We start from the raw sequence: 15,631 nt of genomic DNA on the forward strand, positions 1-15,631 counted from the left end.
CTTAATATTTGTCTGATTTGCCACTGGGGGTATTTCCCCTGACATATTGTTCAGTCTAACACTAATTTAAAAGACAGGATGTAGTGAGCCCCCTAGAGTCCAGGTTGTTAAGCCAGTTCCCGAACCCAAAGAAGGTCCCATGTGTGCCTTTTCAGAGAAAGTAGGCCAAAGCCCCACACCAGTCCCATTGGTTCCAATTCACAGACACCACAGGTTCCACTTCTCAGACCATAGGAATGTTTAGGAGTACTCATTACGCATCACTACAGAAAACTCCTGATACTGTGGTTACAGGTCCAGCTCTTATATGAGGCCAGTGTAATACGGGTTTCCAGATATCATGACTAGTGCACCAGGGGACGCTTTCCAGCCATCAACCCACCACAACTAACCACCACCTCCTAATCTGAACCGGCTGCTACTAAATTTATTCCCCCAGGTGTTGGCTAAGCCAAGGTGCCCAACCAGGTCTGCCATAGTGCAGCACATTGTATGGCTTTTTCAGCAGTACTGGACTGCCTGCAGCCTCTACACAATTGCACTCACTTCATATTGCCACCACTTACACAGGGCATTATAAAAAGGCGAGGGTTCTTTTATTCAACTGCTTTTAAACTGTTTTTTGCATGCAAATTACAAGAATGTGGTACAATACTCCATAATACAATCCATATAAATGGTGCATTGGGATTCCAGTAAGTGATATTCTGTTCCAGAAATGGGTACATATTCAAACCTAGTTTATTTGCATTTGGTTCCAAAAAACTGGTGTCAAGAGGGAGTGCTGTGATGTAATTGTTCATACCAAGCCATAGCTACAGCAGTGTATGCAGGCCTCACGTCCTACTACAAGTATTCCAGGGAGGTGGTGTGCTCCCTGTCACTACACCTCTACATCTTATTTTTCTTCTTGGCCCTCTTCCTCTACCTGTCTGCTCCTCCCTCTCTATATAGGCTCAAAAAGCCCCTTCCACTAACTGAGTGGAGCAACCCTGATGGGTAATTAAACCCCTTGTTACAAAGAAGCAAACAGAAAATTGTCCAAGGGCACACAAAGCAGTAAAAATTGACAAACTAATCATTTATCATTCTCTAAAAAAAATTTTTGACTTGAGTTGGGCTTTCATGTTTTCATCAGGATGTAAAATAGTTGGGGATTATAAATGGTCACTTGCAAATTCTAAAGATAAGTTAAAACGCGTGAATGTGCTGTATAAATTGAGACATCCCCAGGTGTATATCAGTCCAGCTGGGCCATGTCTCTTCCACAGAGGAATAAGATGAATTGTTGTTATCCTGTCATCATCTAAGGTGTGGATATATTAATGACTGTTCTAAGTGTGTACCTTCCAGTACCTGTCTAAAATCATTATCACTCTCTGTAAAGGAAGTGTGAAAAATGTCACAGTGCTTGTCATTTAGTAGTAAATTCATTTTTATAGAAAATGTGATTTTTAAGGAATAAAAATGAAAACGTAGCAAGGGTATAGAGATATTTTATTACTCAAACAGATAATGGATTGTATTCTGACAAAATGCAAGTAAATAGTGAAATATTTTATACAAATATTCATTGTGGCATACATATATGCCTGTTTTCCTTAAAGTTATACTCCAGGAATTCAGCCACTTTCTAAAATGTGCAGGATTACTTTGGGGTAAGTCCGCTCTTAATGAGCGCTGGGAGTACAGCTATTGCTATACTTTAGTTCCTCCAGCTGCAGAATCACATGCAGCAGGTAAGTCCGTTCTTACTGAGCGCTGGGAGTACAGCTATTGCTATACCCTAGTTCCTCCAGCTGCAGAATCCAACGCAACAATTCTGCTCATGCCTCCTCTCCCCTTGCCCAGTCATAGAGCACTTTGTATTATGTGTGCCCATTCTCAAAGTACAAAGCCTTCTGTGAATGGACAGCTAAGAGGAGGGGTGGGCAGAGCAGCTGCTGTGTGAGAAAGCAGCATCGCTCCTGCCAGAGCGATGGAACAGTAAAACTGTCAGTTATAAATAAAAGAGTTACGTCCACGAGGTGGCCTACACCTCATTGGACATAACCCATAGTAAGTCAGCACATTTGAGAAAGTGGCGGAATTCAGCTTTAATCCCTTTTTTGAATTTCTAAACAAACTTCACAGAATTACAGAGAACACCATTTGATGTCATTATATTGCATCTTTATAAAGCTCCAACAACCTCAGCAACACTTTCCAGGTAATTGTAGACAATCCGCTATTCTGGCATCAGTCAGTGGTACCCACATTTAGTGACTGGTGATGAGCATTATATGGCTAACTATTCCCTATTTAGACTTGCAGTCACAGTGTCTGGCGGAGCAAAGTCTCCCATCATTCCATTTGGTTATGTTATGTCTCTGGCTCTGAAGAAAGCTAAAAGCCATAGACAAAGCTGAGGCTGGTAAATATGAAAAGGTGTGTCACTGGTTTCCAGTCCTCCCCTGCTACCCACCATAGTAAAAGCAAACAATTGATGGCTGGATTCATCTTTGAAAAGGAAACTCCCACTCCCATAGGAACATTAAGGAACACTGATTTAAACAAAAACGAATTGCATTGTGAAAGCTCATATATATGTGGTTATTTTTCTTATGGTTATTTTGACTTTCACACTTATTACCAATTTGCATACAATATCTACGTATTTAATCCCTTAGACCCCAGAACTATACTCCTTTATAATATCATTGTTTTTCTCTGTATAATTTATAAGCCTACAATTCTAGAACTCCTTTATTATGGAGGGGACAGGAGAAATGGACATTCAACCACTCACATGCAAACACCTGAAATCCTAAAACTTTAAGCTCAACTCTGGGCAACTAAAATATTACCCCTTGCAGTGGGACTGTGTCTGCACTGCAAGGGTTAAAGTAATTCTTAAGGCAATTTTTTGTGTTAAAATAAAAAAGATGTCAAAGGAAAAGATCAATAAGCCACACATCAAGAAGCAGAGCGATGTGCATGAAGTAAGGTGAATGGCAGCCTCAGCCTGTAATCCAGCCAGGCCACACCCCAACGCATTTTGCTCCGCCCCTTGGAGCTTAATCATGGAGCTCCCCCATAATTAAGCTCCAAGAGGTAGAGCCAAACATATTGGGGGCGTGGCCTGTCTGAGGTTGCCATTCACCTTATTTCATGCACATGGGTCTGCTTCTTGATGTGTGGCTTATGGATCTTTTCCTTTGACATTGCTGCAGCTTGGGGCTAGGATGAGCTCCCTGTCCCTGCCTGCACTCACAGCGGCCTATTTGGACTTTACCTGTCTACCTGAGCGGCATCCTAAATTTAGTTTTTTTGGGTCAAAATAAAAAAGATGTTATACTTACCTACTCTGTGCAACAATATTGCACAGAGCAGTCACATATCCCCTCTTTGGCGATCCTCCACCAGCTCTTTTTGCTTCTCCTTTCTTTCTTCCTATGAGTGCCCCCTCAGAAAGTTGGGGCACCCATCTGGGCACGCTCTGGAGCCAGGCTTTGTGAGTTGATAGCTGCTCTCAGAGCCTCCTGTGAATCCAGGAAGAGAGGAGAGTGGTGCTGGAGCCAGGACAGTGATGGAGTAGTGAGAGGTTTCAAGTGTTTAGGGATGGGGGCTAGAACAGATAGTAGGCATTTTTTACCTTAATGCAGGGTAAATACCTTAATTAGGGTAAATAAAATGAGTTTAGAATCACATTGATTTCTGGTTTTGATCTAGAGGAATAAAAAAAAAAAACATTTACTTACCCTGTTCTCTGCCCCATCCCACAGCTAGACCATTCCCCACAGCATCTTCTCCCTTAAACTCTAGCGGAATATTGGGCCTTACATCATCAAGCCCAAGGCAGGATTCATAGCCCTGCATTGGATGTGATGATCACGAAGGACAGTCCACCACCGGAGCATGGGGGAGTGCCATTTGCTAGAGAAACAGAGGATCAGCTGAGAAAAAATGGTTTCTTCTCTCTCCTGGACAAAACAGGCTAATAACCCTTGCAGTACAGATGCAGCCCACTGCAGTTTTTTAGTTCCCTGGAATTGGGCTTTAATTCACCTTTTCAGCCATTAAATACTGTATAATATCTGATATAAATAAGGTTATGGGTGACCTATATATACACAGGGTTAGCTTTAGATAATGTCTAACCTAACCAAATATGAAGCCACCTGTGGGCATCTTTGGGTAATAGACATGCATACTGTGGAGCCAAAACTTTTTTTAGATTTAGGGAGGATTATAACCCCTGTGAGTTTTTTTCTGCCATCTGTGTCCCGTAGCCAACACAGGAAGTTAGAGGGAGTTCCTCTAAAGTGAGGGAAACCCTGGTTGTCACTAGGATCACCAGAACTAGTGTCCCCATTGGAAGATTTCCCCTATGTTACTGTTCTGGGGGCAACCCCAAATTTTGGATTATCTCTCACTTTCACTTCCAGTGATAATGGTTACCAGTACAAGAGAGGGCAAATCTCCCCAATGGGAGCATAGACTGCAATGAAAACCTCACAGGTGTTCTAATTGCTTGCCACTCTCTGCAAAAACTAAAAAAAAAAATTGCCTTTAGTTATTTATACTTTAAGTGTAATGTCTATTTGAAAAGAAACAAAAGCACACCACCAATTCATGACATTGTACTTTGTAAGTCATCTCCTCTTCCCACCCTCAATAAACCTCTAGTGTACACTCACACTTTGAAGTCTAAATTCCTGACTAGGCACCTATTCATCATTTATATAAAACCCAAATCTCTGGCCATGTTCCACCTTGATCTCCCATGTCCACACCCCTCCATATCCTTCAAAGGTGAATTAAACAGGTCAGCTGTTTAGGCTTATAATCTGTTACCTTCACCTTTCAAAGCAACCAAAGACATATGTACAGTAATAAATGATTAGGACTTTGGTAATGTATTTGTCCTTGTCTGTCATTTCTGTGAAAAGAAATTATTTTACACCCTTTTCATTAAAGAAAATGCATTGAATAGACTGTCACCAAAACAAATACAAAGTTCAGTCAATGTATTGACTCTTTAAATAGCGTAAAACTCTCTTTAAAAAGAGAGGGGAAGGGGTAAAATGAGAACACCTGATGGCATACTGTGGAGGACATGAACTGTCTTTTGCAGGACTGCTGTTAAAAAATCATGGGATCCATACTGCTTATCTGGCAGGGCCCCCTTCCCCCATCACAGTGCCCCACCAATCATCCAAGGCCAAGGCATTCCCCACTCTGCAGCCGTACTTATACAAGAGTCATGTATATGTGCGGCTGTTGAGCGGGGAATGCCAATTATGATTGTCAGTGTGAAAGACAGCCAAACAGCAACTAATATGCTGTGATCATCATCATGATAATGATGATGATCACAGCACAGTAGGATGCTTCCTTTTAGGTCTTGTTTATACCCGTGTTTGGTGGGCAGTAAAAACTTGCATGTTTATCACCCCCAACCACTCTTTTTATGCTGCAAAGGCACTCCCACCAGAGTACATATTATGACGGTGGTGGCGAGGGGTTTTATATACACTTCTAGTGGCTACAGCCAAGGGGAGTGTGTGTAAAACCCTCTTTCTGCTCCTGTCTCCTGTGCCTCTCTGCTGGATGGATGGTGCCCAAGGAATATAATTAAGTCCTTACAAGGATTTATGTAAAAACTCCTGCATGTTATAGATGGACAACAAGGCTGCTCAACCCCCCCCCCCCCTGTTGAGCTGATGGAGCCCCGACCCAGTACCAGAGGGCTGGTTGTACTTCCTTATCAACTGCCCTGGTCTTTTGTGCAAAACTAAGGTTTGGACAAGTTCTTAATATACATCCATTTTGTTCAGCAGTGCACACCCACCTGCATTATAAGTGAGCCTTATGGTTAGTTTCCATCTTTGCCTGAAGCTTTCTGCACATGGCACCTGTGGCACCTACATGGCACCTAAAAATTTCTCATGAAAGCAGCTCCTCATTTTGCCCAATCACTTAAAGACAGATGGAAATGTCGGTTTTGATTAGCTAAATTCTGGAGAATTCCAAGAATTGGTAATCTGCAATATTATAAATCTTTGCTTTTGGGTTTAATACTACTTTGGGCTCCATGCACAAAAAACTCCAGTTCCCTTGGCAGAAACAAATGCTCATATAGAGTGTTTTTATACAGAGTTTAGGAATGTTTAGTGTTTTTTCTGCTAGAAAGCTCTAATCAAAATTGCAAACCAGAATGGTTTTTCTCCCTGGCTCTAAACTCTGAGATCACAATATGCCTATAATCGTCCTAATGTGCATGGACACATAGGATAACATTAAGCTGCTTCTACAGGCAAAACACAAAAGTCATGTAGAAGCAGCGATTTGTAAGCCAGTGTGCATGAAGCCTAAAGGTCAACAGGGCTGGTATAAAGTTCCAAGAGAGCTATACAAGGTCTAACCGTATAAATGTTTTCCATCATATGCTAACTGTACACAAAAGGTTCTTCAATGAGTTATGTGGGCTAGAAGAAAGCCTTTTACTTTCATTCCCTACTATTTTCTTAAAGTATTCCTTTTACATTCTATCATGCCATACTCTTCCAGACAATATAGCAGTCTGACACAATTTGTTAGTCTGAGTGGTGATATAATACATAATTTCCTAGAACACCAAGAACATGTTAGGTTAACAACTTCAATACAGGGCACTTTCACCCCCTTCCTGCCCAGGCCAATTTTCTACTTTCAGTACTGTCGCACTTTGAATGACAATTGCGCGGTCATCCAACACTGTACCCATATGACATTTTTATCATTTTTTTTTAGACAGATAGAGCCTTCTTTTTGGTGGTACTTAATCACCATTGGGTTTTTTATTTTTTCCTAAACAAACTAAAAAAATATATTTTTCTGTTATAAAATTTTGCAATTAGGAATTTTTCTTCTTCAATTTGGAATTTTTCTTCTTTTTCTTTCTTAATGTGCGCTGATGAGGCTGCACTAATTATTATTATACAGATTTTATATAGCGCCAACATTTTGCGCAGGGCTTAACAAAATAAAGGCAGACATTACAGTCACATTACAATTTCGTACAAGATGAATCAGAGGGCCCTGCTCATTAGAGCTTACAATCTTAAAAGGAAGGGTCAATTGATACAAAAGGTAATAGCTGTGGAGGATGAGCTGATGGAGGAAGTAAAACAGTGTATTAGTTAGAAGCAGGATAGGCTTCTTTAATGAGAAGGGTTTTCAGGGATCGTCTAAAGATGGATAGATTAGGGCACAGTCGAACAGATTGGAGTAGGGAGTTCCAAAATGATGGGAGAAGCTCTGGAGAAATCCTGGAGGCGAGCATGGGAGGAGGTGACAATGGAGCTAGAGAGCAGGAGGTCTTGGAAGGACCAAAGAGAGCGGCTTGGTTGGTATTTTGGGACTAGGTTAGTGATGTAGCTGGGGGCAGAGTTATAGATGGATTTGTAAATTATTGTTAGTACTTTTAATTTTATTTGTTGGGTGAATGGAAGTCAATGGAGGGATTGGCAGAGAGAGGTGGAGGACACTGAATGGTTGGTAAGGTGGATGAGTCTTGCAGCAGAATTCATTATGGCCTGACGGGGGGATAGTCTATGTAAAGGTAATCCAATGAGAAGGGAGTTGCAGTAGCTGAGGTGAGAGATGACCAGGGAGTGAATTAGAAGCTTGGTGGTGTCATTAGTTAAAAAGGGGCGTATTCTGGAAATGTTGCGGAGGCTAAGGAATCATGATTTGGACAGGGATCGTATGTGGGCCTGAAAGGACAGTTTAGAGTCTAAGGCTACCCCAAGTACCCTGGCATGTGGGGACGGACTGATAGGTGTGCCATTGATCTTGACAGAGAAGTCAGGGGAAGAGGCACGTGGGGGAGGAAATATTAAGAGCTCAGTTTTAGATTCAGTTCGAGGAAGTGGTGGCACTGATGTAGAAGTGACAGCACTGATGGGCACTAATTGGCACTGATGGGGCTGCACTGATAATTAGGGGGCTGATTATAAGTGGCCCGATTATCACTGTAAACAAAGCACTGACAGCCTTGTCGGGTATCGGCTGTCCTTTCCTCACACAGAAACGGTGAGGAAAGGACTGCCAATAACTGGCAGGCAGTACATGATCATAGCTCCTAAAGTTGCTTTCTGCCACTGGTATACTTTGAGAGTGCTAGAGACAATCTCCAAAGCACTCAACATACAGAAAAAGCAAATTCACTTCCTGTTCTCTGAATGAAGTGAAAAACATCTCTGTTTTGAGGACTGAGACAGCATGGTTTTCTTTCTTATTCAATGTTTCTTTCTGATTACATTTTTGCCATTGCTCATGTTTCTTCTTTGTTTGTTACAGTATTCTACAGGTGGGAGCTATCCCATTACATACATTTCTGCATCACACTACCCTTATCAAAGGATCGCACCACAAGCTGGCATAGAGCCCCAACAGCCTCTCTACCCCAAACCTATCTATTCCTACAGGTAAGCCTCAAGAAGGGTCCATCTTCTCTTTTTGAATGTCTACTCTTATTTTGTCTCATGGTATTAATACCTAGTGTGCAGAGTAAACTACTTCTTACTCATGCATAATTTAGTGGTGAAACTTGTAGTATCCTTTCTTCCTGTTTTCCTAAATAAATTATAAATATTAGATCCCAAATGTCAACAAGTAAAAAGATCACCTCCATGTTTGCCATTTTTTCTTTTCTCCTGTTTCCATACTTTAGTCCAACATTATAGTTGAACTCCAATCTTACTGTTAGCCATGCACAGAATAAGGCTGAATAAGGCTGAACTCCAGAACTAGAACTGTGTAAATGCACAGTAGGCCTTTGTTTTACACTATAGACATAATACCTTAGTCTGAGCTGACTAATGGCCCATACACACGATCCGAAAATCGGATGACAAATCATCTGTTTTTTTTTTTTTTTTGCATGCTAGTCTCATATTGAAAATGAAGAGGTTACTAAAGTGACGAAAATTCTCGTACGACAGAATAAAAAATTGGAAGTGATGTCATGTGTTGTAGTGTATTTGTATTGTATTTTCAGACGACAAGTGTACTGATTAAAACGAAAATCATATGATCTGGTATCATACGAGAAAACTTCTCATGTTTGTCCAATCGGATAATTTTGGATGAACTGTTGCGATTGGCTCTCGACTAACGATCCGATTATCGTACGAACACTTCGAAAGCGGTATTTTCCGTCTGATTTTCGGATCGTGTGTACGGGCCATTACACTGGGGAATAATAAGCATGAAACTGATACATGGTTGTTATTCGATCGATTATTAACAGAACAGCCTCAAAAGTAACAGAAAAGATCCCTAAATCTGATTAAAGTGGAAAGCCACGTTTAAAACTGTTTGCAGTTAATACAAGAAAAGTGGTGGATCTTATCCCCTTCCTCTAACTGAACAGTCTGATATTGTCCAATGTAATCTTTTAGATCAACCAAATTTTCCAACAACTGGGTACTGTGGTGGTCTGTCTGGCTGGTAAATTTCATTGATTTGACAGACAGAATCCAAAAACAAAATGTGAATGTGGCTAGTGTAAGAGTCTTAGACGTTCCAAGCACCAGAGCTGCTTATGTTATGTACTTTATGTGCTAAGCCACCTCTTAAAAGAACTCTTGCAACATTTACATGAACTCATTTTTGTCTTTGACTTTCTAAAAGTAATTTTTAACAGCAAAAATATTACTTGTAGGTTGAACTGTTCATGCCTTTTTCAACCTCCTAAATTCCATTGAAAAAATGCACCAGTGGGCAAATTCCTCCATCATCTTGAATTATTGCGCTTAGGAATCATTAAAAAATTTAAGAGCAGTTCCATGCTTGAATTTTCTTTTCCACTGCATATAAAGAAATAAAAAAATACTCATATGACTAATATATACGTTTTTGAGTAGAGGAAGAAAGCAATTGCAAATGTAATTTTGACAGTACGCTAAGGCTATATTTGCACACATTGTTTTTGTCTCAGTTAGAGCATACTAGTTTTCAAAAATCGTACAGGTATAAAATGTATGTTTACAAAATGTTTATAAATGACATTTTTGCCCAGACTAGCACCAATGTTGTTAGTTCTTGGTGCAAGACTTTCAGCGCCAAAAATAAGGACTAAAGACTGTGCAGCAATATTCATGTTCTCCCATGCCTCGTACACACGGTACGATTGTTGGCAGGGGATTGTCTGTTGACAGACTGTTGTCCTAAAATCTTACCATTAGTACGCTCCTTTTGACAACTGTTGTCCAATTTTCTGCCAACAAATGTTGGATGACACGCCAGTAAATTTTCATCAGACAACGGCTTGATTTTTGTATGGTCGGTACACAAATCCGTCACACAAAAGTCGAAAGTACAAACACGCATGCTCGGAATCAATGCTCACCAAACACAAAATAAGCAGAAGGGGCCCAAAGGGTGGCGCTCAAGAGTCGAAATCCCTCGTAGTACGTCACTGCGATCGTGCTTGTATGCAAGACAAGATCCTGGCACACGCCCTTTTGACAAAAATTAGATGCTCGGTTGCCCAACAATCGTACCGTGTGTAGGAGGCTTTAGCCTTATAAGCCTTTAATCTTGAGCTCTACCTATAACTCCATTCTGAACCATAACATTTAACATCATTTAAAGTAGAATTCCAGGATAAACCTAACTAATCTTAAAATGCTCTATCCCACTCCTAACACTTATGCTGACTAATTTGTGTAAGAAAGATGTATATAAAAATGTAAATACTTACCTATTTTCAGGCTGCTCTGGTCACAGGATCCAGCTATCCTGTGTTAGCCAGCAGTAGGTTCAGGGGAGAGGAGGGAGCGCCAGCAACAGACTAGAGATACACTTTAGTGAGCCTATGTGTGACATCACCTTGCTCAAGCATTACCAGCAGTTGTCAAGCACTCTCTCCTCTCACATACAGCTGCTGCAGGTTAGTCAGAAAAGGTGTAAGGATGGAGGGAGGGAACTTTTTAGGATTAGTTAGGTTTTTCCTGGAATTTTACTTTAAAGTGTATCTATAGCCAAAATCTTTTTTAAGCTTTGGTTAGAGATGGGAAGAGTCAAAGCCTCCGTCAGTTAGTTGTTTGCTGTCTGTGTCTCTTTGTAGAAATTTACCTTTACTTCCTGTTACAAAGACACAACAGGAAATGAGAGACAGTTGTCACCAGAACAAGTTTTCTCACTGGAAGATTTCCCGTCTAGTCCTGTTCCAAAAACCATAACATTTTGGATTTCTTAATAGTTTCTGTCCAACTGACATTGATTATGGGGACAGAGACCTAAACCCAATGCTGTCCATACACTGTTTCGTTTTTTGTTTTTTTTCAGACAGTGCACTGAACAAAAAAAAATAAGATTCCTCCATCCACACAAACAAGGTGGCTGGAGGAATCCCTCTTTCCGAGAGATTTAATTCTGAGCTGTTGTTAGAATACACCAAGAAAGGTTTTCCCTTCAACAGAAGTTAAGCAAATGATTGACTTTTGTCAAGCGAAGATGGACACACACTGACCAAGATTTGGCTGGTGCCTGTATGGCTAGCTTAACACAAGGCATTGCCCTTCCACACGTTACCGAAAACGAAAAGAAAAGAAAAGTTTTGGTTACAGATTTACTTTAACATTCAAATAATCCCTAAACCAAAAACGTATCTAATAAATATAAATGTAAGACTAATGCCCTGTACACACGGTCGGACATTGATCAGACATTCCGGGCAGTAGCCAATAGCTTTCGTCTCTTAATTTATTCTGAGCATGCGTGGCACTTTGTGCATCGGAATTGTCCACACACGATTGGAATTTACACAAAAGGATTTTGTTGTCGGAAAATTTTATAGCCTGCTCTCAAACTTTGTGTGACGGAAATTCCGATGGAAAAAGTCCGATGGAGCCCACACACGGTCGGAATTTCCAACAACAAGCTCCGATCGCACATATTCCGTTGGAAAGTCAGACTGCGTGTACAGGGCATAATAATGCCAAGATCACAAAGACCCTCAGTGAGATCTAAAAAATGCCCAAAATCTTGCTTCAAAAGGGACTCATGCATCACAGGGATACTGCACAGTTCAGCCCCCCCCGTGTGTATGGTATTTACCTAAACACAATGGCATATTCGTTTCTGTCATGGCTCTTCTGAATTACTAAGAATGCCGTAAGCCTCGCATATCTCAGGAAATCCTAGCTTTGCTGCATGGTGTAAATATCAAGAACTGCAGCATCCTCCACTAAACAGTGAAATAGGAGATTAAGAGCTCCAAAAGGACCCAACTAGACTGCTGTAATTGTTGAACCCAGGTTAATGATTAGTAGCTTTACAACTGCAGGTTCCTATAGCCTCTAAAAGGTCACAGGACTAATCTCATTACTGCCATTTTTATTATTAGGAGAAATGGTTTATATGAGCAGACCTTGGACTTGTTCACACCATGTCCGTTGAGCTGTGTTTCTGTGCACACCACCACATGTGTATGGAGTGAACGGGGCACATAGAAAACAAATTTGGTAACCCTTAGATGGATTATGAGATTTCGGTGAACTTTACATAAGTGACTAACACATTAAAAACTGTTGCTAAAACCTTTTTTGAACAGTTACAGCAACAATGTTTTTGTCATTTTTGGATAAAGGTTTTAACTATATGAATAAAAGCTGACCATTATAATGCTCCCAGCAGTGGCAGCCGGTCCACAGGAGTTCGCAGGGGTGCAGCGCCCCCCTAGCCCGTGGCACCAGCTCGCACCATCTGTGTGGCCGTTTACTGTGCGGGGCGCTGGACCAACAGGCACGTGACCACATCCCGAGGCCCCAATTGGCCAGTTTTATATTGCCCTTCCACCCTGCAATGCCAGCGAATCGGCATCGGCTTCCAAGCCATTCAGAATCCAGAAAGACCAGGTGAAGACAGAAGCTGCAGCGTTGGACAGTCCAGGGGAGCTCCACCATAGGGTGAGTAGGAACCTGGAGGGGACCACCCGTGCCCCCCCAAAATCCTCCAGCACCGGCCGCCACTGCCTCCCAGTCAGTGTTTATCTCAACCACCTGTCACTTTTGCTGGACTGCTTGTTCTGTTAAAGGAAAGTGAAAAATACCAGTCTACTGGCAGGATCAAGAGGCAATGAAAAATGTTATAGACTAGACTCAAACAAACAAAAACTGCTGTGTTAATGCCAGTGGCAGACTGTATCATATTGGCCCTTTTTTATTTTGCCCGTAGTTCCTCTTTAAAGTGGATGTAAACCTCAGTCATGAAATCTGAACAAAGCACATATACAGTACCTGTAGTGTTTACTTACCTCCCCCAAGGCTCTAAGTGTCATTTCTCTCTGGGGTGAGGGAAGAGAAGACTGCAGATAAACAAGTAAAACCTATGTAGGAGGATTTGTTTTATCTCTGTGTATCACCTGAAGCTATTCACTTCACTTAGTATTATTGAGAGGGTTTATACCCACTTTAAACTTCCAATATAAACTCTTGGTGACAACTGTCTAAAGCCTCATACACACGATCAGATTTTCGGATGACCACACATCCGTTTTTTGTTGCATGCTAGTTTCATGTCGAAAGTGAAGAGGTTACGCACCATCCGAAAATTCTTGTAGGACAGAATACATTTTCAGAAGTGACGTCATGTGTTGACTAGTTCAATATGTATTCTTTCGTTTCTGAGCATGCGTAGTCTTCCGCTTACGATTTTTTTCATACGAAAACCGTACTAATTAAAGGAAATTGTACATTGAGTTCACGTACGACAAATTTATAGTCTGCACATTCAGCTTGTCTGACGAAAAACCGCAATCGACTGTCGAAAGCACCGTACTAACGACCCGAAAATCGGCAGATCGTTCGTCAGACAAAATTTTTCGTACGATTTTCGGATCATGTGTACGGGCCTAAACCTAGACACAAACAGCAAAAAATAAAATTAGAAGATAAGTTTTGACCATATATACACTTGAACCCCCCCTGCCTGAGCATCTTTTTCTCTCTCTCTCTCTCCCTCTCTCTCTCTCTCACACACTTTTATTAATCAATCATTTAGTATTCTGTTATTAACAATTTTTTGTATTTACTTTAAAAGCATCCTAATATTTATGGCCCTGAAGAACAGTAAAACGGGAAGCCTTCCTGTGAGTGAGATCTACAATTTTATGACTGAGCACTTTCCTTATTTCAAGGTAAGGCAATGGAAACAGAAATGCTTATCTGAGAATGAAGTTGATAGGAACTTTCTTGAACAGAAGCTCACCTAACTGTCTAAATGAGCATGGCAACTAAACTGACACATACACAAACATTTCAGTGTAAATTGTGAGCATGTGATATTTATGAAAATACTATTCCAAGTATAACCTTGTCATGCTGATTTTCATTAACTATGGCAAGAAAAGAATGTGTATTGAATTTGCTGCCCCAAAGCAGATGTGTATTTAATAAACTCAAACAAGTAAAAAATGCAGCACCTGTCACGGCTAAAATTTCATTAAAACGACTGATTCTTTCTTCTGTAGTGGAAACACATATCCTAGTGCGGCTTATTAAAGTGAGTTAAAGTCTCAGTTTTCTTTAAAAATAACAAACCTGTTATACTTACCTGCTCTGTGAGTGGTTTTGCACAGAGAAGCCCAGATCCTCCTCTTCTCTGGTTCCTCGCTGGGCGATTCAGGCCCCTTCACACGCTAAGTGCCGATAAGAAAAAAGAAAGAGCGCACCGGCCTAGTGCATTAGCCTTAGGATGAATTTATTAAAAACAAGATTAAAATCTACTCACAAAGGTTGGAAAAAAAATCGCACTGTATATAGTCGCAAAGCGATTGATCCACTGGTAGCAGTTTCCAGGTCCTAGGAGGAGGATATACGAACCACTGCTGACTAACGCGTTTCGAAGGTGTCCCTTCTTCATCAGAGCCTTAGCTGTGCTAGCCTCCAAAAGGGGGGGGGTGGACCTCAGCTGCATTGTTATAGTGATAATTTATTAAGGTATTGTATTCTATTTTGTTTTATTTTATTTTATTTCATTTCATTCGACTCACTATACTCCATTTCACTTCGCATGTGCATGCACACTGGGAATGCAAGTATCCAGCAACAAGCTGACCCGGATCTGTTGGTAAATACTGTAGATCCAACAGTCCCGGATCCAGCCATTGGGAATTGCCAAATATCATAGAGAATATGTATGTTGAATATTATGAGTATTATAAATTCAGTGTTGCAATAAGGGAAGCCATAGCTCTCACCTTCACAAAGGACCCCTCTACGATGGCCGCATGCTAAGTGCGCCCCACAGCAAGCAGCTTAATGCATGCATGCAAAAAAAAACCTTCTGACTTTACAACCACTTTAAGCAAACAAAGCCAGATAAGCATTGTTTGAACTGTATTGTGTAGCCACAGCTGTTCTCAACCAGTGCTTCATAGAACCTTAGGGTTCCTCTAGAGGTTGCTAGGGGTTCCTTGTGCAATTTCTGCCTTTCATATAAATAACCACTGGTATAAATGATCTTTTTAGCTACATTTTGAGCTATCTGTAAGGGCAATGATTCTTCCCATTGACCACAAATGTTAGGAGTACTCCTCCCAGTGACCATCATGCTTGTATACCTTGAGGTATAAATAAAAGAGATATTAGCAGGGGTT

The 15,631-nt window shown here is 41.0% G+C and overlaps 1 protein-coding gene across 3 annotated transcripts in view; it reads left to right on the top strand.

Annotated features, from left to right (window-relative positions):
• The window catches only part of FOXN1 (forkhead box N1), a 134,077-nt gene that overhangs the window by 106,058 nt on the left and 12,388 nt on the right, over positions 1-15,631 (top strand). For all 3 annotated transcript variants that reach the window (XM_073616763.1, XM_073616764.1, XM_073616765.1), the window contains exons 6-7: positions 8,326-8,453; positions 14,074-14,170. In XM_073616763.1, coding sequence (XP_073472864.1) covers positions 8,326-8,453; positions 14,074-14,170 — 225 coding nt within the window. The remainder of the gene's footprint in view (positions 1-8,325; positions 8,454-14,073; positions 14,171-15,631) is intronic.

The sequence above is a fragment of the Aquarana catesbeiana genome, linkage group LG02, assembly GCF_042186555.1.
Source record: "Aquarana catesbeiana isolate 2022-GZ linkage group LG02, ASM4218655v1, whole genome shotgun sequence".
NCBI lineage: Eukaryota > Metazoa > Chordata > Amphibia > Anura > Ranidae > Aquarana > Aquarana catesbeiana.